At 40.5% G+C, this 25,594-nt stretch overlaps 2 protein-coding genes across 2 annotated transcripts in view; one reads left to right on the top strand and one right to left on the bottom strand.

Annotated features, from left to right (window-relative positions):
• Window positions 1-309: 309 nt before the first annotated feature.
• LOC111150205 (membrane spanning 4-domains A6A) lies at window positions 310-11,723 on the bottom strand. Its single transcript, XM_022507622.1, has 7 exons — window positions 11,686-11,723; window positions 9,729-9,882; window positions 7,998-8,132; window positions 6,784-6,840; window positions 4,177-4,386; window positions 2,273-2,374; window positions 310-408 (listed from the first exon to the last, which is right to left on the bottom strand). Exons 2-7 carry the CDS (start codon window positions 9,858-9,860, stop codon window positions 310-312), a joined length of 735 nt encoding a protein of 244 aa, XP_022363330.1. The 5' UTR covers window positions 9,861-9,882; window positions 11,686-11,723.
• Window positions 10,923-25,594, top strand: part of LOC111149513 — a 36,832-nt gene continuing 22,160 nt past the window's right edge. The window contains 4 exon segments of the mRNA XM_022506611.1: window positions 10,923-10,934; window positions 11,022-11,145; window positions 11,743-11,814; window positions 12,713-12,877. Coding sequence (XP_022362319.1) covers window positions 10,923-10,934; window positions 11,022-11,145; window positions 11,743-11,814; window positions 12,713-12,877 — 373 coding nt within the window.

Below are 25,594 nucleotides of genomic sequence, written 5' to 3'. Positions count from 1 at the left end.
GACAAGAAGGAGTTGTCTCCTTTACTTCACCATGACCCCGAATCACAGTTCTGTCTAGTTTCTTGGGAAATGTCTGTTTGGCAGTCTAGGCAATGGTAATTTACACATTTACACTTTGCCTAATGGCAAATGAAGAGACCCGCATTGAACACATATATTCAATAACAAGAAAACAAAGATATATATTTTCAGTGTTCATTATAAAAAAGCCTACATTTCAGAGAATTCAAAATTTGCTTTCTTGAGTTGAGTTTCTTTGGTTGGTTTTTATATAGCATCATAAAACCAAATTCCTGATGAATATTTCTCCTAAGAAGTCAATAGTTCTTCGTATCCAGGGTCAGAAGATGCCTTTAAGGGTTTTGCCAAGGGTTTATTCTTGTAACTCTGAGGCAAGAAAAGCACACTCTAAAAGAAACAAAATATGTTAGTTCTTTATATTAGTTCTTCAGACTTCACTCAGGTTCAGCTTCATATATATACATACACATATAATAGATATATATTATGTATATATACTTATATCTACATTTATATCTAGATATAAATATCAATGTCACTTCCTCCATCTTTGTGTGTGTGTGTGTGTGTGTGTGTGTATACATATATATTACAAGATGAATATAGTATGTCATTAAGTTCTTTAAATAAGTGTGGCTCAATAGTCATTCTGCTTTCTGTAATACAATCTGGATAAATTAATGCTTTTTATTTCAGTGAAATGAAGCCACAAGTCCATGGTGGTGGTAGAGTGCTGTCCCATGGAATTTGAAACAACTATTTTTTTGAAAGTATCTTTTAAGTGAGAAAAGAATTTTAACATCACAGGAAGGGGGCAACCCATGGAATGGGAGAAGATATTTGCAAATGAAAGTACAGACAAAGGGCTGATATCCAAGATCTATAAAGAACTCCTCAAACTCAACACACACAAAACAGAAAATCACGTCAAAAAATGGGCAGAAGACATGAACAGACACTTCTCCAAAGAAGACATACAAACGGCGAACAGACACATGAAAAAATGTTCATCATCATTAGCCATCAGGGTAAGTCAAGTCAAAACCACATTGAGATACCAGTTAGAATGGCCAAAATTAACAAGACAGGAAACAACAAGTGTTGGAGAGGATGTGGAGAAAGGGGAACCCTCTTACACTGTTGGTGGGAATGCAAGTTGGTGCAGCCACTTTGGAAAAAAGTGTGGAGATTCCTTAAGAAATTTAAAATAGAGCTACCTTATGGCCCTGCAATTGCACTATTGGGTATTTACCCCAAAAGATACAGATGTAGTAAAAAGAAGAGCCATCTGTACCCCAATGTTCATAGCAGCAATGACCACGGTCACCAAACTGAGGAAAGAACCAAGGTGCCCTTCAATGGACAAATTAATAAAGAAGATATGGTCCATATATACAATGGAGTATTATGCCTCCATCAGAAAGGATGAATACCCAACTTTTGTATCAACATGGATGGGACTGGAAGAGATTATGCTGAGTGAAATAGGTCAAGCAGAGAGAATCAATTATCATATGGTTTCGCTTATTTGTGGAGAATAAGGAATAACATGGAGGACACTGGGAGATGGAGAGGAGAGCTGAATTGGGGAAAATTGGAGGGGGAGATGAACCATGAGAGACTGTGGACTCTAAGAAACAAACTGAGGGTTTTGGAGGGGAAGAGGTTGGGGGGTTGTGTGAGCCTAGTGGTTAAGGAAGGCATGTGTTGCATGGAGCACTGGGTATGGTGCATAAAGAATGAATTCTGGAACACTGAAAATGAATAAAATTAAATTAAATTTTTAAAAAAATCACAGGAAGGGAAACCAGAGCATAAGGACATGTAGCAAATACAGTCATGTATGCAAATGCCCTTGATCAAGTCAAGGCTGTTAGAGAGACAAGGTCTATGGTAGAAAGTGTTCCTGTCTGATAAAGACACAAACCAGGTCTGGGGACCTGAGTACAAACTCATACACAATGCTGAGCAAGTCATTTAATTTCCAGGTTTCTGCATCTATAAAACAGAAAGCTTGAACCAGTCAATTTTTCAGGCTCAACCATACCATTTGGTTCACCCTTAGCCAGTCAGTTACTCAATTGCCATCTGCATTACTCCTCAGTCTTCCACCCCCATCAAGCCATCTCTCATGTGTATCTTGTAACAGGCAACTGCTGACCCTTCTGCAACTCTTGCTGACATTGCTCAACACAACCCAGAACTGGAGATACACCTGGCAGGACTCAGGGAGGCTGGCCAGCACACTCACCCCAGTGAAGTTGGAGTGAGCCTTTTTCCACCAAACCAGAGCAGCGAGCACGGCCAGGCAGAACTCCAGTGCCGTGCAAATTAGCATCACAGACAGAGTTCCCTGAAATTCAGGAAATACAAGGTTGGTGGTGCTTAAGTCAACTGACACCTTCATGCCTTGTTCAGTGTTGACCATAGAGGTGAAGACTGCCTCAACCCTCAGAAGATGAAGGCAGAACATCTTCAGCAAGAGAACAATGCTCCTTCCTAGCCTAGTGATTGGCTTTCATTTAATCCCTTCATTTATTTATTCCCTTGAGAGGCAGATGAGCAGAACTACATCAGCTACACATAACCCACTTTGTGCATTGTTTCTTATCCCACTGAGAAATAGTGTGTGAACCTGAAGTCTCCACATTTATCAAATGTGCACAATGATATTTCCTTCTCAGAGATACCTGAGAACAATGAGGTTTTGACCTCATTGGTGCAAACCCTTTGTAAAATTCAACATTTTGAATGGGCTGGATGGGCTTCCTTAGCCTTTCTTAATGTTGGTAAGAGAAAGAAAAACCAAGGCAATAAATGTAGCATAAACAGAGCGGCCTCCATTGCTAACAACCTACACCAACTCAAAAAAGATACTATGCCAAGAGACCAGGTTCTACCATTTCTGTCCTGAGGCATCCTTCATGCAGACCTGGCAACCTGATAGCACAGGAGAGAAAATGTGATTGCATATACCTCTAGCCTATTTATGTACAGTTCAAGAGGAAGTACAACTTGTTTACATTAATTAGAAACTGTCCCAGCAAGCAGGTGCAGTATAATCCCTTTATTTATAAAGCAAAATTATCCCTCATGAATTCATATTTTATCCATTCCACAAATCCCTCCCAAACTTCTCTCCAGAATTTTTCCCAAGGTGGGGCTGCCTACTCCATGTGTTGTTTTATGCCAATTGCTATCAACCTCATTTGCATGTACCTTTTCTCATTGTAATATCATGAACCTGGAGAGAAGCGCCTGGGGCCAGGTCCACAAGGAGTGGTGCGCAATTGTGTGCTTGACCAGCTCTGTTAGCATCTGGCCATCCTCCAACTGTGCCTTGATGTAACTCACTTTTGTGATTGTGGGACAACAGATAGGCAGCAACCTCTTTACTCGTATGTTGCCTGGGTCTTTCTCAGTGTTTTCTGACCATACACATACTCTTTAATGCTCCAACTGAAGACATTATTTCTATTAGCCAAACTTAATTCTTTTGTTTTTTCCAATAATGACAATCATAGTCAGTTCCCGTTCTCTACCTTCCTACATCCTTATTTCCCAATTTAATAAATCCCACCCCTATAAGTTATCACAAACAACAGTGATATATTCTCCCCTGATCAGTCCTGTTCATCACTGTGGTCCCCGGAAGGAGGGGAGCCTCATCTCTGAAGCCACAGTTCCTACTCTTTGCTTCCCAGTGCTGGGCTGAGTTAGCCCAGCACTGAGTTCACTCAGACTGAGTTAAAGCCCAGCACACATACTTTCCATGCTTTTTGACCACTTAGGTCTTCCTGGTGTCTTTGCCTTTCTTAATTCACCATTCTATGTGCCAAGATTTTTGGTTGGACAAACTCCTATTTTATACCTCTAACAACAGAATTACTTTATTAAGAAACTCTATCAACAGTAAGTTTTCATTCTTCATCATCAACTTGATTTGACATTTACTCTTCCATTCCCTATCACTGGTATGTAACCCTAGAGCCTAACCCCTTTATCTCAGCCAAGCGGTCCCCTCCCATTCACATAGCCCCAGCCTTCCCCCACATGCCCAAACCAGAAAGAATTAGATCCTTACAAGAAGGGATAACAAAAATCAAGGATTTCAGAAATCTCATAAGATTGGGAAACCAGTCTAAAAATACTTACAGCCAGAGTAGTTTTGGCCATGAAACATTCATTCTTAATATATGGGTGCATATAATGGTAAAAGTAATCCCCTATAGGTGCTTTGTCCTCTTTGTTCAATTCACACTTCCAAAAGGCAGGATCCAAAGCAGCCAGGTTGACCGAGAGGAGAATAAAACCCATAAGAGCAAACAGAGAACCCAGAATGTTTGCAGCCACGCTGCTCTGAGCCTGAAAGACAAAGGCTGAGTAAGAATCACCGTCAATGACCAACACGTGCCTCTTATCCCTCTTTGCCAATGCACTGCAAAATTTTGTTTCTTATTTTTGTCCCTGGGGGGTTCTAGCATCGGTAGACTTAAACCAGGAGGCATCTTCCCTAGTACTCAGCAACATCTCTGAATCTAGCAGGTAAATCTTGGCTAAGTGAATGAATGTATGAAATGTTTCTCCCTAGGCAGGACTTGAGTAGGTGGCAGAGAATATTGCTCTTCTAAATTCTTTATTTGGGACTGAAAGCAGGGCTCCATGGGGCCGTGCCTGCAGAATCCCCAAAAGAGTATGACCAAAGGCAGATATGATTTCTCTCTCCCCCGACTCATTCAGAAACCTCTCAAGGAAGCCGTCAACCACACAAAAGAGGCAGATGAAGCAAGCTATTCTTCCTAGCATATGACTCTCTTAAATGCACACATATTCCCAAAGATGAGTGTGGGAACATAGTCCTCAGGCTTAGGTGAGTCCTGGAGTGGACAGGCTCTGGTGGTCACAGGCAGGGCTCCATATGAATGAGTGTAGCTGGACTTCTAGCCCCGGTCCAAGGGTGGTATAACATGTTAGCAGCAGTGTGAGGTAAAGGATCAGACTGGATGTCAGGAAACTGAGGTACCTGTGGTAGATTTGCCTGAGACCCTCTCCATTTTATGGAGTGCTCAGTTCCCTAATTTCACTTGCCTCTCTGGTTTCATTTCTACATTTATAAGGTGAGTGAGGGGAATAAATAAAATGATCTCAGAAATATGTTCCCTCCTACCCCAATTCACAGAAGGGGGAATTGATCTAGGATTATCCTGAAATCTCTATTTATGGGTAAGTGTAATCCAGGGCACACCCAGTAACCACAAATTAGAATATTACATAATCCCATCCAGGGGCTCAGCAGTTGGAGCTTTGGGGCACAGAAGAGAAGAGGCGGGGTATTTTTCTCCTCCTAACCCCAAGTTTCCTAAAACAATGACTACAGTATATGCCCCTTGGCCTCCTGACAGCCAGCAACAGTCATGAATTCCAGAGGATATATTTCTTAGAATGATTTAGGTTTGCTCTGGGACAGCATTCTTCCCCAGGCTCCAAAAGGGCTGGTATCATGTGTGACCACAGTAGAATTTACTACAGGACAGTTGACTTTGGTGGGCCTGAGCATATCCCAAACCCACACCCTATATCCTTGAGTTTGCTGCCCTATTCACTCTGGTCTTGTTCTTCTCTGAAGTGAGAACCACATAAGCTCCCCCCCCCCACAAATCTAGAAACATTATTCTTGAATTGTGCTACCCAACATGGTTGTCACTAGCACCATGGACTCCTTGTATTTAAAGTAATCTTAAGTAAAATTTAAAATTCAGTTTCTTGATTTCACTAGCCACATTTCAAGCTATCAGTTGCAACGTGTGACCACCAGCCTGGGCAATAAGACTACCCTCCTCTCTATCGTCACCGGAGGTTCTACTGGACAGCACGGATCCAGCAGTTTGGAGGATAAGTGAGGGTTCCAAGTGATCACTCTCTAAATTCTGATGGAAAAAAAAGAGATAGATTGACATGCCCTTGAGCATTCTCTCTAATTTCCTGCCATCTTCAGGAAATATTTGTAGGCAGAGTTTCCAAATTGAATTTCTGTGCAACTGTGTTATATGTCATTCTCACCCATGACCTCCAACATCAGACTATTTGAGGGGTCTAGGATTGAGTGAAGACTTGGTGAACATTTACAGATTAGAAATCTTCTCCTTACAACGCAGCTTTCTTCTCCCTGCCACTCCCAGTTCTGGTTTTCCTGGAAGAGTTAAATGCAGGTAAAATTGTCTTCTTAGCCAATACCAATGACTAATGACAACTTTCAGGACCTGAGAGTTCATACTCAAATCTAAGAAAAGTAATAATTTTTAGATTAGATAGATAAAAGAATGAGAGATAAGTCCTAACATGAATAACATTTTGACTGGGTGTTCTCAAGGGTTTTTTTGGACAGATGGGCTTACACAGTGAATCCACAACAAATAGACCTCTTTATAATGCTGTCATCTTTGTCATTGAAGATCTAAAATTGAAGTCCAGTTACCATGAAAAGGACATTATAAGGAGACAGACTTTTTCTAGAATAGATTCCTGGGAGCTGATCTAGGGGATAATACAACACCCTGAATGAAGAGTGTGATTAAGGGCACAGTGGTTGGAGGAGTGTGCACTGGACAGGAATATCAATGAGCCAAGTTCAGTTCCTGACTATGCCACTGCCTGCTCTGAAACTCAGTTTCCAACTCTGCAAGGTAAAGAGATTGATCTTGAAGAGTTCTCCTTCAGTTTCATTTCAATCCATGAGTTATGGGTTTTGCTTCTCATACTCACCAAAGGCTTAGTTGACTTTTTCTCCATGATGATTGATAGAATTCCAGAAATGACAAACTGTTCAGAAAGGAGAGACAATGGTGAGGTCAGTTTCTATGTACAGGTGAAGCTACAATGTTATTATCATGGTGTTTATGGAAAACTCCTATGGAAACAGTCTTAGGAAACCATTGACCAACAATGTAAGGCCCAATTAATTACAGAGATGTGACTCTTTTTCCCACAAAGTATTCAGAAAAGCATGAACAAAGGCAGATACAAGTAAGAATATATCCCAGTAACCAAAATGAGGGCGTTATGAGCCAGGAAAGGGGGTGTTTTTTTAATGACAGAAGGAAGTTTTGGAGTTAGACATTATGTAGAGAAAAATATGAAAGCAATGGTACAGAAAAAGAAAAGAATGAGGACAGTTAACAGATATGGGAGGACAGAGACACACATGTTAAGTTGGTGGCTCCCCGGTTTAGGTGGAGTGGTGGCTGAGATCAGAGAGAAGACAAAGCTGGACACAGTGAATCATTAAGGCTGTGTTCTGAAAGTCAAAGATACTATTTTACAATATTCATGACCTAATTGATTTGGGGCAGTGAAGTAATAGAAAATCCTTTAATAATGGCAAAACAGGGAGAAAAGAAAAGTTGTAGATCCCACAGCCCCAGCATTAAGTACTTCAGATCTGCCTAAATAAAGCCTGGGTCTTCAAAATTGAACGAGGTGCCTCTACCAACACGGGCTGTGCTTCATGACTTGCTCTCGAAAAGTAGAGTATGGAAAGAGGAGGGAAGAGGTGACTCCACAGCAGAAGAACCTGCCAACTCCACCTCAGCCTCAGGGTTAAGGTTAATGTGTTCAGTGACAAATCATGTTGATAGCATCATGTCCTCAATAGGACATCTCACCTCTGTCCCTTCCACCTGGAAATCCATCACAATTAGTCTGAATATGAGAAAAAAGTATCAGGTGAACCTCAATTTAGGAACATGCTAAAATTCAAAAAATTCCTGGCCCTTGCTACTCAAGACCACCAACATCCCCAAGGAGAAGTCTGAGAAAGTATAGAGGAGCTGAAGGAAACACAATGATTAATGTAATGTAGTATCTTTGATGGGACCTTGGAACAGATAACAGGACAAACTTGTGAAATCCTCAAGGATTTCTTCCCCCTTCTCCCTCTGCCCCAACTTCCCTCCATCCTCCTAAGGATCTCTACTTACACACAAGGCTCCTATGAATGGGTAAGCAGCCTTCAACAGGGCGGAAAGCGTCGGGGCAAATTGTGGAGAAGAGGGAACAGATACCAAAATAATTCCCAAACTCAACACCATCACCCCACACAGGATCTGGATGGTCTGTTGGAAGAAGAAGGGAGATGGAGAATTAACATCAGCATTTGGAAAGGCAAGATGTCTTTCTCTCTCCCACGGTGCTCGTGCATTATCACTCTCTGCAGGACTCCAGCAAGGAAGGATACAGACTTTGAAAAGCTCCGGAGTAAGAACTCTGCAAATATACTTTGGAAGAGATGTTGCTGTGCCACAGACAACTACTGTCTCAGGACACCTGGCAAGTGTTCAGCAAGTCTTCAGGCATCTCTGGCTCTCTGCCCTTGTCTGCTCACATGGCGCCAGCTCCCAGCTCCCTGCAACACTGTTTCCCCTGGCTCTCTGAATCTGTTGCTAATAACTCTCTTTCTACCTCTTATGGGAACAGGGGATATCTGAAACCCCTCATGCTGTCTTAGCCCTGGTGGTGTGGACGTGCCTCCTTACATCCCCCAGACCCCACTGGACACAACAGAGAGCCTGGCCCTCTGGCCAGTTCTGAGTTCTGTGACCCCTCCAGTCCATGTCCCTGCAGCTGAGGATCTTGGCTTCCAAGTGACCAAGTTTTCCTCCTTTAAGTCCACCTCAGATACTTATGGCTCTGCTAACATTTACCAAGCCAAAGTTTTCCAAACATTATGTCCCACAAGCCTCATAGTAATCCACAGGATCGTATATTAGAGGCAAGGCAATCACTCCCACTAGGTTGTGCAAACTTAGATCATATAAATGCAGAGATGATTCCAGGAGGCAGAACTCTTTAGTTCCCTCCCCAGTCCTAGATATAGCCCTCCCTACCCTCCTTCCTTTGCTTCACAGAGCTTCTTCTTCTTCTTCTTTTAATATTTTATTTATTTATTTGACAGAGAGAGAGCAAGCACAAGCAAGGGGAGCAGTAGGCAGAGGGAGAGAAAGGAGCAGGCTCCTTGCCAACCAGAGAACCCAATGTAGGGCCAGGACCCTGGGATCATGACCTGAGCTGAAGGCAGACGCTTAACCGACTGAGCCACCCAGGCGTCCCCACAGAGCTTCTTTAATAAATCAAGCACAAGAGGAGAGAAGCCAGCAAAAGGCAAATATCCCTGTTCTCAAAAGGGAAGGAGAAAAAAGGGGAAGGAGGTTTATTTGTCCTATAATTTGTGGTGAGGGAAAAATTCCCTTAAAAAAATCATATTATTAAGCATGCAGTTGGTAAACACAGAAAAAAATGTACCTAAAATATGTAATTATTTATCATTACTTTATTATTATTATTATTAACACATATTATTTGCCCCATTACTTTTGTAAAAAAAATAGATATACAGCTTTTTGTATGCCAATTATTCCTCAATAAAGTGTTTTTTTTTTTTTAAGAAAATGTTGAGAAGCGTGCTATTGCAAAAATACAGAAACATCAACAAAAAGTGAGTTGATCAGATTCAGAATAGGAGAAACACAATTTTCATATCATCTTATGTCTGGGGAAGGTTCAGATGGCCCTCCAGGGGGCTTCCATTGGTCTGCCCATCAACCTGGAATTCCTCAGGCAAAGTTTAAGAGCCTCTGTGCTCACCGTGTAGTCCCAAGACTTTCCTGCACCCCCTCCCCATGCCAGTCCAGCAAATTCTTAATTGGACTTACCCCAAGAATTTTGACATCTGCCTTTAGATGTTTCTCTAGGCTGTCTTGCCTCTGGTTGGTGGGTTTGGGATCCTCCGTTTTGGGAAAGTTGATGCCATTTGGTGTCAGAACTATGATGGTCTGATTGGCCATGGGTTGTGATATGATGGTGCCACTAGCACTGGAAAAGAAAATAAATTCAACTTTTAAAAAGTATAGAGCTCTCAAGTCTCCTCAAACTGGGAGCCAGTATTTTCCCTTTAGTCCTGACTTGATCTATCCTTGGGAAGGAAACGGACAGCATAGAGAGCTATGAAAAGCACGAAAATTTGGTACCATGAATATTTTTTTTAAGATTTTATTTATTTATTTGAGAGAGAGAGAGGGACATCACAAGTAGGTAGAGCATCAGGCAGAGAGTGAGGGGGAAGCAGGCTCCCCACTGAGCAGAAAGCCCAATGTGGGGCTAGATCCCAGGACCCTGAGATCATGACCTGAGCCAAAGGCAGAGGCTTTAACCCACTGAGCCACTTAGGGACCCCACCATGAATATTTTTTTGTACAGTGTTTGGCCCAGTCTATTCATTAGAGATAAGAGACATATCACAGGGAAGCAGAAGAACCAATCGTGAGAGGTCTCAATGTCCAGAGGCAAATGGTCACAAAAAACTTACAATATGTAGAAATCTCTCTTTCTTCTGCTTTTACCTGCAACAACTGAATTGCCACATATTCCATGGATTTCACCCCCAAACTTCCCTACCAGTCATGAGACGCAGTAAGGGTTTCTTTGTCAACGTTTTCCTATTCGGGTTCTGCACATCTCACACTAACTGTTCATTTTCTCGTCCAATAAATAATACTTACTAGGACTGATCCTAGGTATTTTTTATTGTATTCTACTGAACATTATCCTGTAGTGCCTTTTTTTCTTTTTTCTTTTTTTTTTTTTAAGTAAGCTCTACACCCTATCTGGGACTTTGACTCATGACACTGAGATCAGAAGTCATGTGTTCTACTGACTGAGCGAGCCAGGCCACCCCATCCTATAGCGCCTTTCATCTTTCAACAACTCTGTATGTTAGTTCTTTAGTTAGTAAAACCATGTCATAATTAGGGAAACTTGGAATCCAAAAGTTTATTATGAATGGAAATAATACCTGCTTTTCCTATGTGCCTATAAGAGTTAATGCTGAAGAAATATTTGCAGTTATAATGGCTACTCAGGTAGGTTCACACGACTGGGGAGATGTAAGAACTGGGACAGGGCCCCAGGTCTCTCTGAATCTGAAGCCTTTGTACAATTCATGAGAGCACGCGACTTCTTCGTCATCCCACCTTGCAGTAGTAGCCTGTGCCCGAGTTGATTCAGGATGGAGAAGCAGCAGCAGTCAGAAATATGGAAACAGGACCTGCAGTCATGAAACCCAGGTTCAAGGTCAGACCCTCGGTTTGCTGGCCTCAAGGACCAGTACCTGTGATATTAGCTCTATTAGCCATCTTAGCGGCAAGCTCAGCTTGGTTCTCTGTTTGCAGCACCGTTCTCAGCCCAGGGACTGTCTGGTTTGCACAGGGCCCATAGAAGTAAGAACTATGCTCCCATTAATCACATGACCTCAGGGAAGGGGCCCAAGATCACACAGAAAACAGCAGAAAATGTTCAACACGTTACTCCTTCCCTCTGCTCATTCTGTTTCCAAAATACTCTCCTGCCTCTTAACTTCTTTCCAGGAGCTTCCAATCAAATCTTCCACAGGGAGACACAGCAGGGGAGTGGGAAGTTTAAACCAGTCTCTCAGCACTGCCTACCTGTGCCCGTGGACCAGCCTGCTGGTTCCAGCCGAGTGCTCACAAACTCCCGGGAGGTGGTGACTCTGGGCTGTCACACAGTCCTGTAGAATTTTCTACTTGTCTTCATCTTTTGAAAGTCACCAGCCCTTCCTTAGTCCAGAGTTTCCAGCCACACAGGATGTGATACTTACAGATCGTAGATTTGTGAAATGTGTCTGCACTTCCTTTTTTTCCAAACTCCTAGCATCTTCAGAAAAGTCACACATAGAACCACCTAATGGCTGTGAGGACATGGGATTCCTGGAGCTCTGTGTGGGTATTGTCAGCCCAATACTTACTAGCTCTGTCATTAGACAAGTCTGTGTTCTTCTCTGTGACTCCGTTTTTCAAATCTCTTAGATAGGGAAACAATATCAACATGGGAGATTTGTTATAAAGTTTAGAGAAAATGTTTATAGAAGGTCTTTCACTGTTTCCAAGGAGCGTTCGATAATATGTAACTAATAATAGTAACATTGACTGAAATAGTGATATTGATAAATCATAATATTCGATAATATATAGCTAACCATAGTCTGACTACACTGCTTTCAAGGAGCACTCAATAATATAGAGCTAATAATAGTAATAATAGAATATAGAAAGATATTTTTTTGTTACTTATGTATGTTTTCCTTCTTCCAGTTCCCTGGGCTCTGGACAGGCTGAACCAGTCTCTCAGCACCCACTACCTAGATACTGGCTGCTACAGAATTATCTTTCTTCTCTGGCTTCTCTCTCTAGCAATAGATCCCTGTCCCCCGAAAAAGTTGGACACCTCTAGGAAATGGTGAAACCAGATGGGGTTGCATAAACTTGGCAAACTCACACTTGGGGCAGTTTTGTGAAACAGAGAGGTCCTGTGCCCCCTCAAGCCCTCAGGTGGGTGTTCTTTGGAAGCCGACTTTGATACGCCAGACAAGGATACCGACACCAAAGCCAGTCAAGGAAGCTAAACAGCCCCATCCCATAAGCTTCCTCCTTCCCTTGGGGGAGTGCCAAAAGGAACCTGGGAACACACCAGAATGATCACTCTCACCTCAGGGGGACGTGGGTTCTGCACGTTAACTCCATACTTCAAAGAAAAGAATTAAGAAACACCATTAAGTTTGGCTTAGTTCCCAGGACCAGATGGCACAGATTACTAAATGCAATTCTCTTTTCTTAAATTCTAGAGATGAGTAGAGAGAGGGAACGGACCCGCCCAGAAGTGGTGGAAGAGCCACAGAAGAACCTTTACCCTCTCACTCCTGAGCTGCTGGTATGCCTTCTCCTTTCCCAAGGTGTCTGCTGGAGTTTTCCCATCATGCCCTGTGCCCTTATCACCATCCCAGCATCCGGTAAAAGAGTGGGGTACAGCTCTCCCCCAGGCTTTGACAAAGAAGGAGCCTAGCTCCGTAAGGGACAACTGCAACCTCTTTCCCTTCAGCGGAATGTGGTAATAACCAATTAAATCTACTGACCAAGCAAAGATTCCCTCACAGTCTGTCTTCCTCTCTTACTAGTATAACTTTAAATGATCTCAGAGGAGTTACAAGGATTGCACGAGATGACACTTCAAGGTGCTTGCTACGGAACTTTACAGACAAGTGGCCCAAAAGGAGTCTATCAACAGTCTTCCCTCAACACCCCCCCCCACTCAAACTCCCAATTCCAATCTCCCTCCCTGCTTCTCTCTCCCGCTCTGCATCCTCCTCCTTCTTTTTCTTTTTTGGGGGGGCTTCAGTAATATCCAAACAAGAGGCTTCTCCCTCTATTCTCTCAAATTAGACCCGTCCCACCTTGACTATCTGTTGTTTCCAGAGTCTGAACTCTGTCAACTCAACCTGGAGGGAAAGGAATGAGAGAGTAGTTAACACCGTGGTTAATAATTCAGGTTTCTCTAAAGAAGCACTAATGAATTTCTGATTTGGGTAATTTTTTGTTGCAGAGCAAGGGGTCCTGTCCTGTGCATTGTAGGGTGTTTAACAAGATCTCTGGCCCCTACTCACTAGATGCCAGGAACGCTGCCCACCCCAGATGCAAGGTCACCAAATATTGACAAATGTCCCCCGATGGAGAGGGGACAAAATCTCCTCATTGAGAACTACTGATCTAGAAGAATAAAGTTTTTCTGTGACTTCTGCATAAAGGCAAACATGCAAGAAACAAATCATTATTGTTCTTTAGCTCATTAATTCTTTAGTTTTTTTATAATTTTTTTTATTTTAAAGATTTTTATTTATTTATTTGACACAGAGAGAGAGATCACAAGGAGGCAGAGAAGCAGGCAGGGGCGGGGGCGGGGGAAGCAGCTCCCCGCTGAGCAGAGAGCTCTATGTGGGGCACGATCCCAGGACCCTGAAATCATGATTTGAGCTGAAGGCAGAGGCTTAATCCACTGAGCCAGCCAGGTGCCCCTTTAGTTTTCATTTTTAATTGTGGTAAAAAAAACACGTAAAATTTGTCACCTTAGTCATTTTTAAGTATACAGTTCTGTAGTGTTAAGTATGTTCGCATTGTTGTGCAACAGGTCTCTAGAACTTTTTCAGTTTTTTTTGTAAAACTGAAGCTTTATACCCATTGAATGACAATTCCCCATTTCCTCTCCCCTCAGCCCCTGGCAACCATCATTCTGGCTCTGTTACTATGAATGTGACTACTTTAGATACCTCACAACCATAGCACCATATCTTGTTTGTCCTTTTCCGACTGGCTTATGTCACATAGCGTGATGTTTTCAAGTTTCATCTGCATTGTAGCATGTGATAGGATCTCCTTGTTGACGGCTGAATAATATTCCACTGTATGCATACGCCACTTGTGGTTAATTCATTCACCTGCCATTGATATTGGGTTGTTTCTTTGCCTGTTGTGAATAATGTTGTCATAAGTGTGAGTGTGAAACTCTCCTTTTCCTTCGGGTCAGTTCCTAAAGATTTATTTTGGTTTGGTTGAGCCATGCTTTCCTGTTTCTCTCCATGTCTTGGGATCTTTTGGTGAGATTTGGGCATTTGAAAACAAAACAAAACCAAAACCACCTCCTCCAGTCTTTCATACTGGCTTCATAAAGGGGAAGACTGTTGCCAATCAGCATGGCTAGAGATTCTGGGGACCTTTCCAATATTTTCTGGAGATGCATCTGCTCTGGGCAAGTGTGTGTAAACCTCCCAGTTAAAGAGGTCTGCCTGCTTCTTCTCTGAAACCCACACATTCTTCCTCTGCATCCGTCTGAGGTACCACAGTCACTCTGGAGCTGTGACAAGCCACAGTGCTTGCTATGTTCTTAGCAACCCCCCAATCTCACACCCAAACTCTGCCAGTTTGCCTCAGCACTCCAAATCCATGAGACAGAAACCGATCCTTCTGGTAGCCCCTCAAAAATCCAGAATGCTGGACACATGCCTCTGGGCTTCTATTCTTCTTTCCCTCCTGAGGAAAAAACTGGAGTTGGGAGTTTCCTCCCCATTATATCACACTGTGCCAGGTGGGTAAAGAAAGTATCACATGTTTTCCCATCCATTTAGATGCATCTCTTCTTGGCTATGGGCTTGTCTAGTGTGCTATGACTTCTTAACTAGTTTCCAGAGGGCTTGCAAGGCATTTTGGTCCATATGTTGTTAATTTGGTGTCTCCATGGGAGAATGGGGGCTTGGGAGCTTCCCATTCCACCATCTTGCTGATGTCACTCAAGTTAATTTCTTGTTATAAGATATTATTCTGTCTGCTGAGAGGTGGAAAGTCTCCCTATTACCTGTGGCATAATCTGCAAAGCAGGTGTTTAATATAGCGATGGAGAGCTGGATTGGGGAGTAATTTTGGTTATTAAAATTTATTTTTTTATCATTCCATACCACTTATCAAAGCATTTTAAAAAATCATATCATACCATTTATCAAAACAGGTTATCCAAGGATCCACTTGTAATGTAAGAAGGCCCAAACTCTTTGGACCTAAAACAACCATTGGGTCTTCATTGTTTTAGCCAGGTCCCCCATCTGTGTCTCAGCTTTTGTCACTGACCCTCTGCCCCCTCTCTTCTCAGGACCACAGGAATCTTCTTAAAGTTGCCAAAGACATCTGTTATTCTCTTAATTATCATGACTACTCCTTCCATTCCGTATCCCCCTTTGTTCCTAAACAATAGGAACACTTCTCTTTCTGAAGCACTTATCGTAACTTCTTTAGTGCGAGCTGATTCTTTGTACTTTTGGAAAACAAAAGCTATAAACTAGTAGGCAGAATCTCCTTTTCCTTCCTCCATTTATATATGCCTGTACTTCCCCCCCACCATTTCCTCACCCCCCAATTAATAGGTTATCTTAAGGTAAAAGCTAAGAAAGTCCTAAAATGCTTGGACTGAGAAAGGAAAAACAAAAATTATCTTGCAAGAATTTTAGTCTTGCTCACAGTCTGTGGATAAAGTGCTGTTGGGCAACAGGAAGTCTGCAGCTGAAAACACAGCCTGACCACCTGCTCCGCCCTTCAAGATGTTTGGAGAAGGAAGGGCCAGAGCCCAGCACAGGCTAGTTCATGGCATAGACCGAGATGCTCCTATGTGAGGAGTTTCTTCCCATAATGGAGAAGAAGCCTGCAGGGGGCAGCAAGAAAGGGGAAAAATGTTTCCAACTGAGAATTAAGTAGACTGAAGTGTACAGGATCTTTTTGATTTGAACAAACAGCCCCCGACTTGATCTCTGTGGGCATTAGGGTGTTTCTAAAGGGAAAAAACCTTGTTTGTTATAGCTAAGGAACAGCCTCAGGTCAATTGCTTTCCATTTGTGTCCCATATATACAGGAATCTATTGCATTTCTGTATGCTAATAATGAAGTAACAGAAAGAGAAATTAAGAAAACAATCCCGTTGTTTAGAATTGCACCAAAAAAATAATAAAATACCTATACAGGTGAAAAACCTGTACTCTAAAAACTGTAAAACACTAGTGAAAGAATTGAGGATGATGCAAACTAATGGAAAGATATTCCATGCTCATGGGTTGAGAGAAAAAATATTGTTAAAATGTCCATACTACCCGAAGCAATAAACATATTTAATGCAGTCCCTATCAAAATACCAACAGCATGTTTCACAGAACTAGAACAAATAATTCTAAAATGTGTTTGGAACCACAAAAGACCCTGAATAGCCAAAGCAATCCTGAAGAAGAAGAACAAAGCCGGAAGTATCATAATTCCAGATTTCAAGATATATTTTAAAGTATTAATCAAAGCAGAATGGTATGGGCACAAAAACGGAAGCATATATCAACAGAACAGAAAACATAGCCCAGAAATAAATCCATGCTTATATGGTCAATTAATCTTCAACAGAATATGCAATGGGAAAAAACTTCTTCCACAAATGGTGTTGGGAAAACTGGACAGCGACATGCAGAAGAGTGAAACTGGACCATTCTCTTACACCACACACAAAACCAAATTCAAAATGACTAAAGGCCTAAATGTGAGACCTGAAGCCATGAAAATCCTAGAAGAGAACGTAGGCGGTGATTTCTCTGACATCAATTTTAACAGTATTTTTCTAGATAGGTCCCCAGAGGCAAGGGAAACAAAAGCAAAAATAAACTCTTGGAACGACATCAAAATAAAAAGTTTTTGCACAGCAAAAGAAATTGGCAACAAAACAAAAAGACAATCTACTGAATGGGAGAATATATTTGCCAATAAAAGGTTAGTATCCAACATATGTAAAGAACTTCTACAACTCAACACCAAAAAATCCCAAATAATCCAATTAAAAACTGAGCAGAAGACACAAACATACATTTCTCTAAAGAAGAGTTACAGATACCCAGCAGACTCATGAAAAGACGCTCAACATCACTAATCATCTGGGAAATGTAATTCAAAACCACAATGAGCTATCACCTCATACCTGTCAGAATGACTAGAGTAAACACACAAGAAACAAGTGTTGGCTGGGATGTGGAGAAAAGGGAACCCTCATGCACAGTTGGTGGGAATACACACTGGTGTAGTCACTATGGAAAACAGGATAGAGTTTCTTCAAAATATTAAAAATAGAAATACCATATGATCCAGTAATTCCACTACTGGGCACTCACCAAAGAAAACAAAAACAATAATTTGAAAAGATATATGCACCTGAATGTTTTTTGCAGCATTATTCACAATAGCCAAAATACAGAAGCAACCCAAGTGTCCATTGAGAGGTGAATGGATAAAGAAGGTATGGTGTGTGTGTGTGTGTGTGTGTGTGTGTGTGTGTGTGTGTGTAATGGAATATTACTTAGCCATAAAAAAGAATGAGATATTTGTGTCCTACATTTATTATTGGTATTTTGTTTTATGGCTTATATCTGAAAATGTTTTGAAAGATCTCTCTTCAAATTATTAATGTGGGCCAGCTGATAAAGAAATAGTAGTTTTATAGTCATGCCAAGGATTCTGTCTCTCTGAATAAATCAGTATCTGCATTTAACATACCAGTGTGGGGGAAACCTTGCTTTATCTGAAATATACAGATGGTTTAAACTGTCTATGTCAAACTAACACAAGATATAGGCTAATTTTCTCATGAAATAATAAACATTGGGACATAATTAGGATTGATGTATTTGAGAGCTTCTTACCATTTTGTCTTCCCAAGAAAGATAAACATTTAGAGCTTGATCCCAGAGTTTCTGTGGAACTACATGCTGGATTATTATATGAACAAATTTGGTGATATAATTATGCTAGTAAGTTATATAGGAGAATGCTATTCTTAGGAGATAGGTCCTGGGTATTTAGGGACCAAGTATCATGATGTCAAGCACTTGCTTTCAAATGATTCGGCACTCTATGCAGGTATGTGTGTATCTGTAAGTGGTTTTGACCCCATTTCAACATGTGTGTGGGAGAGGGTTCCCACACCACCAGGCAATTCTTGCACAGCAGGTGTCCTTCAATTCAACTCAATTCTAATGCTATCTACTCAGATACAGCAACAGATTCCATAGGTTATGGGCTCAGTCCCACAAAACCAATCCCCACCACAACGAACAACTTCAGATGCCAGCCATAATTCCAGGTTGTTACTTGTGCTACTGACCCACTACCTACGGATTTGGAGATTTGATCAACCACCTTGGGTTTGATTAATTAAACTCAGAAGTATTTTATAAGGTGACTCAGGATAATGCGGGGATTGGGACACTGACTCCTGCACAGTTGAAAATTGATGTATAATTTTTACCTCTGCAAAAACTTAACTAATAATTGCCTACTGTGTGCCAGAAGCCTTACCAATAACGAAAATGGTGGATTAACACATATTTGTATGTGTATCATGTGCTGTATTCTTACAATAAATAAATAGAGAAAAGAAAATGTTATTAAGAAAACCATAAGGAAGGGAAAACATATTTACAGTATGTATTGTAAAAAAAAAATTCCATGCATGGGGTACCGGGGTGGCTCAGTTGGTTAAGCATCCAACTCTTGGTTTCAGCTTATGTCATGATCTCAGGATTGTGCGATTGACCCCACATTGGGCTCTATGCTCAGCATGAGTCTGCTTGTCCCTCTGTCTCTTCCCCCACACCAGCTTGCACTCTCTTTCTCTCAAATAAAAAAATAAAAACCATGTATAAGTAGACCCACACAGTTCAAGCCTGCATTGCCCAAGGGACAACTGTTTTTACTAGATTTTTTTAAGATTTTTTATTTATTTATTTGATAGAGATCACAAGTAGGCAGAGAGGTAGACAGAGAGAGAGAGGAAGGAAGCAAGGCTCCCCACTACGTGATGCGGGGCTCCATCCCAGGACGCCGGGATCATGACCTGAGCCGAAGGCAGAGGCCTTAACCCACTGAGCCACCCAGGTGCCCCTGTTCTTACTAGATTACTGATTTATCACAAAAGGACATGACTCAGGAATAGGCAAATGGAAAAAACACATAGGGCAGGGTGAAGGGAAAGGGCTCGGGGCTTCCCTGTCTTCTCTGAGCATGCCACTTTCCCCAAACCTCCACGTTCACCAACCAGGAAGCTATCCTAATCTTTTCCTTTTTTTAGTTTTTATTTTTATGGAGTCCCTATTATTCAGACATGATTGATTGGCCATTATTAATTGATTCAACCTCTAGCTCCGCTCCTCTTCCTGGAGGTCAGAAGGGTAGACTAAAAGTTCCAACCTTCTAATCATGTGGTTATTTCCTCTGGTAATCAGCTCCCTTCCTTAGGTCTTCCTAAGTTCCCTAAGTTCCTAAGTTCCCTAAGAACTTCCAAGTCATCTCATTAATATAAACCCAGTTGGTGGAAAGTGGCTTGTTACAAATCACAAGACACCCATTTCACCTTTACCTCTCTGAAGGGATTTTAGGAACCAAGGACAAGACACCAAACATTATGACAAAACATGCTCCCATTGATCTTATCACTCAGGAAGTTCCTAGGGTTTTGGGAAAAGTGATTTAAGAACTGTGAATGAAGACTGAATATATATATATATATATATATATATATATATATATATATATGGAATATATTTTGGTTATCTGAGTGACCAAATAATGTATTTCTACAAATTACAGTCTGTGTGTTCCTGCTTAGTCTATAATATAAAATATTATCTATAGTAGACAGATAATGCCCATCTAGTAAACAGTGCCAGGGACAAATATGTTGTCCAACAGAGTGGGTTTATTGACTCATTGCCACAAGTGTAGCGCACACATAAGAACTAGGAGACGCCTAATCAGAGGAAAAAATGGGATTATTTTAGGATTTGGGGAAAGGTGGAATTTAGGTAAACTTTAGATGTGGTGTTTTGATTGGCTTAAAACAAAGCAGAGCTGTGTATATGGGGGTTACCACCAAACCTGGGTTAGAAGTAGATTCAGAGTCCCGTTTCCTTGGAAACCAGAAAGTTAAGAAAAAAAAATGTGTCATGTTGACTCTCCAAAGCCCTTATGTGAAGCTCTGCACTGGTGATTTTTGGATTTGTTTGTTTGGCTTTTTTCCTTTCCTTTTAAGCTAGGAATGAAAACTTAAATGATAGTGTGACTTTTTGTTCCTGCACAGACAGCCTAGAGAAGATGATCAATGCACAGACCACTTTATGTGTATGTTATGTAGAGGTAAACCTCTTCATATGTAATCTAACTGCATGAGGATGAGAAGCACCTCTTTTGAAAATTAACTTTCAATAGTCTTAGTCCAAGTTTCCAGAAAACAGAGCTGGAGAAGGGGATTTAATGTGGATATTTTCATTGGAGGAACCTCAAAATTGCATAAGTCTTAATATAAAACTTAATGGGAAACACAAAGGGAGCACAACTTGTTAACCCCTCCTAGATCAAAAGTTAGAAAAGTGAAGGCACCCAGAGGCACACAACCCTTGAGCTCCGTTCTAGCCATCACACCCCCAGGGTAACAATCCTATTGACTTCTTAATACCACTGATTTGTTTGTCCTGGTTTTGGTGTCTCAATAAATAGAATCATAGAGCATGTACTCTTTTGTGTTTGCACCATTAAAGAAGAAAAGTACAGGGGCACGTGGGTGGCTCAGTTGGTTAAACGTCTACCTTGGGCTCAGGTCATGATCTCAGGGTCCTGGAATTGAGCCCCACTTGAAGCCCTATGTCAGGCTCTGCACTTGGCAGGGTGTTTGCTTGTCCCACTGTCCCTTCGCTGCTCATACTCTATCTCTCTCAAATAAATAAATAAAATCTTTAAAAAAAACAAAACCATGGGCCCTGAATCAGTCATTTATGTTAAGGCCCCATATCAGCAAACCAAGACTTAACATCTAAGTTTCAACCCCAACCCCAGAAATGGAACCTCCAACCAGTCAACATGGAATTTCCTGGTCAGCACTAGGAAATTTACTGATAGACCACTCCCATCCCCCTTAAGAGGATGACCTTGTCTAAAACAATGCATTCTTTGCTAATAATTTTCTTTTTCTGGCCCTTCTTTGTCTTCAAAAGACTTTCCTTTCCTGCAGCTTGACAGAGCTCTTTTCTATCTGCAGGAATGTGTGCTGCCCAACTCATGACTGGGTCAATAAAGCCAATTTGATCTTTTAAATTACTCTGCTGAGTTTTGTTGTTTAACAGCCTTCTCTTCACTATTATTGTGTCATGTTGTTGGGTAACACGTAACCCCCAAACAGGAATTAAATTGAATGTGTATCATCTCTCTTGAGTTTGTAGGTCAGAGGTGTTTAGTATGGTAAAGGGAAGCTAATTATAAGGGGGAAATGAAGTTTAGGGATGATGCCAGGTTCTTATTGTCACTTTAACTGAGGATTCTGCATTGAATACGTTAGAACTGCCTTTTGAAGAGTAACTTTGGAAATAACTAGAATGTCCGCTCTGAGGTCATGGACAGCCTGGTTAGTTCATTGCCAGATAGTAGATGCTCAATAAATATTTGTTGAATAAAGATATGGTAGAGATGGAGTTAATTTGCTGCTGTACTGGAGAAGATCTATCTTTATCGTTGGGGATAGCTGAATGTCTGGACTTTGACTCCTGGTCGAGACAAGAACATTGGAATTCACAATGTGCTGTTTAGAATCCCAAACTGCCCGGCTGACCCTTCTGTCAGTTTCTTTACTACTACTTTGCAAAACTAACCTAACTGGTTTCATAAGCCTGACTTAAGTACTTAATGAGACATTGAGAGATTCTTGCACAAATCTGAGCAGTTCAAGCCAGAGCTAGCATAGTTTGTGCCTCTGGTTGGGTCCATGAGGATGTGCTGTGGAATGTCTCCAGTGCTTGCTTGTACTTTCTCTCGCTGCATCGTGCTTTTTGTCTTTAGATAAAAGTCTTATGTGAGAATACTCTCTAGAGTCTGGTGAGCCCTTTCAAATATCCAAACTCAAGAAACAGGTCTGATTCAGGTAATCCAATTAATAATAAAGAAGAAATGATATTTGCAGACAAGAGATAATATTTGCAGACAATATTTGAATCGATTTTCTTTTTGGACCAGATGTCTTGCGGATAGAGAAATAAAAAAGTACTTGAAATATGAAACCCGCATTCACTAGGTCAACTAAAACGATTTTTTTTTTTTTAGTTTTTAAATTGATTTAAATGATCCCTACACCTCACAGGGGGCTTGAATTCACAACTCCAAGAACAAGAGTTGCATGCTCTTCCAACTGAGACAGCCACGTGCCCTTAAAACAAGTTTCGTATAAAACTTCCAGAGCATTGTTGAAAGGTGAATATTTGAATTGTATATACATAATGGATTTATAAGCAAAATTGTATCAATTGTATCACAAACTCGTCCCTAGTTACAAAATAAATTTGATTAGAATGCTATTGAGATAATTTAACTAAGTGCTAAATAACTAAATTTTGTAGTCTAGATATAATTTTCATTTGGTAAAGACAGTCTTTATCAACAAAAAAGAAGGACTCTGGTCTTACACCCAGAACTTGCCAGGGCTTTATAACTTAAGGGAAAAAATACACAGAGTATCCTTAAAATTTATGTATATGTATATATTACATATATATTATACACATACATATGTAGGTATGTATACATGTAATATGCAACTTAGGTCATCTGGAGACCTTGATATGGACATAGCTTCTGTGGCTTCAAAGCTAGAGGTAAAATGGAAAAATTTTCATTGCTCTCCATCATCTTTAATCAAATTTGGGAGGGAAGGAATACTAAGTAGAAAAAAAAACAACTGAAGGAAAATTCAGTTTTCAAAGGTAATCAGAATGGTGCTCTGGTCTGTAGCCAGGCAAAGGAAAACAGCCTGGATGACACCTGGGCTGCAAAGTACTATGAGGTGACTGACCCCCAGCTCGCCCATGACTCTTCTCCTCCTGACAGTCAATACCCTTGGCCAAGCTGAAGAAGTCCGCTCAAGATATGGGTGATTCTGGTGAAGCTCTATGTGTTAGTAGAGAAGAATTGGAACAAGCTGTTCGAACTTTTCATTGGGGGAAAATACCACACATTGCTAAAATTGACAATAAAATGGGAATAACCAGGGAGCAACCACAGAGACTTTTTGAACTTCCTCTGCCTGATGTCCGCACTTATTGGACATGAAGAAAAAAATGTCTAAATTTTAGCCCTAAAAGTTAATCAGAGTTAGCTTTTTAGCCCTACAAGTTAATCAGAGTTTGCTAAGTTAGTGAAAATCTAATGGTCTGCAGTAACCCCAACAAATGTCGATCAGTAAACAACAAATTGCTGACCTTGAAGAGGTTCCAAAAGGAAGCCAAACATTTTATCAGCTTTGTTTAAACCGTATCTCAAATTTAGAAGTCATATTTTTTCCTTATCCACCAAGAAATCAAAAGAAAGTGACTTCTTATATCTTTTCTGTGTTTATAATACAGCTATTTAAAAAATCAAACCAAGGAACATATTTTGATTAATTCAAAAATTTAAATACTTGCCCTGAAATTTGTATAGCTTTGTCTTATTTTGTTGCCACTATTTGTATTGTGTGAGAACAAAAATCTCTGAACATGGATAAAAACTGTCAGGTATCACTATATAAAGGCATTGGAAAATATCAGAACTTACATATAAAATAACAACTGAAATATGCAAGTGTCTTTTATGAGTTGTTTCTCATGAAATCTAAAGAGGGTGACTTAAGAAAATGAGCATATGAAAATTGTTATACTTGAACTTTATGGTTGAAGATTTTAAATGATTGGGCAAGTATTAACTTAATTAAATGTCCTCTTTAGATATCCTTAAATGAATCTTAAACGTTGGAAAAAGAAACAAGAAATACAAACATATATGTTTATTGGTATTGAAATTTGGAAAAAATCAATTCTTCCTGTCATCATGGAACCAGACTTACTCTGTAGACCACTCTGTTCAATTACAAAACTAAAAACAATTCTAAACAACTACTTTCAGACATTGGACAGTAGTCACTGCAGGGCTTACAACATGGAGAAAATGGAAACAAATGTGAATATAACAACTGGTCTGGTTCTGCATGAAGAAACTTTCTAGACCATGGTCAGGGAGATGGATCCCTACTGATCCTGCTACATTGAGAAGGGGAGGGACCTAAAGTAGCTGAAATTGAATTAGTGAGTGCAGAACAAGAAAGGGAGGTACCTAAGCAGAGAGATTTCCTGAAGTCTGCAAGAAGGTCTCCTTGACTCTGTTGTCAAATACTAAGCTGACATTTACAAGTTGGAATTCCAAAGTCCAATCAAAGACTAAATAGATAGTTGCAAGCTAAATGATTACCATATGTGGAAGTACAGAGTCTCCATGAATACTTAGGATATAAGGACCTCCAGAGAGTTAAGCCTTAACATAGAGGACATTAGGAGAAGTAAAGGAAAAGTGAATTGCGGTAAATCAGAAGGGGAGATGAAGCATGAGACTATGGGACTATGGGAAACAAACTGCGGGTTTCCGAAGGGAGGAGAGTGGGGGGATGGGTTACCCTGGTGATGGGTATTAAGGAGGGCCCGTATTGCATGGAGCACTGGGTGTGGTGTATAAACAATGAATCTTGGAACACTGAAAAAATAAAATTAAGAAAAATGTACCACAAAAAAAAAGATAAATCTGAACTAGTCCAGAATAATAATAATTCTAAATCCTCCCTATAAAGGCTTTTAAAAACACGAAAATGTAGGCCTAGAAATGCCACATAACTGAACTCTACTTTTAAAATGTATGTACATATATGTATATATGTAAATATCCTAGCATATTAACAATGCTTATCTTTAATGGTAGGGTTATTGGTGGGTTTTGTCTCATATATTCTTAGATTTTCTAGTTTTTCTGCAGTGTATTAGTATTATAATTGGAAGAAAGTTAAAGGAAAATATCACAAATCATACTTTCTTTCTCTTATAAGTTTTAGAACTTTACCAAATTATATTTTGTTACAATAAAGGTCCAGATTAGAAAAAAAAAAAAGCCTCAGAAGAATCAAACTGATCTACAAGTTTAACTGGCTGTCAAAAATAAAGTGTAATATTCTGAAAAGAGAAAATTTGAGCAGCCAACCACATAAAAATGACTACATCCATCATCAAATCAAAAATTATTGTACATGCCGAGAAGCAGAAAAAGGA

Source organism: Enhydra lutris, unplaced genomic scaffold (assembly GCF_002288905.1).
Source record: "Enhydra lutris kenyoni isolate GAN:26980312 unplaced genomic scaffold, ASM228890v2 scaffoldscaffold22, whole genome shotgun sequence".
Taxonomy (NCBI): domain Eukaryota; kingdom Metazoa; phylum Chordata; class Mammalia; order Carnivora; family Mustelidae; genus Enhydra; species Enhydra lutris.
The sequence above is the reverse complement of the archived record's forward strand: the minus strand, read 5'-3'. Positions and strand labels throughout refer to the sequence as shown.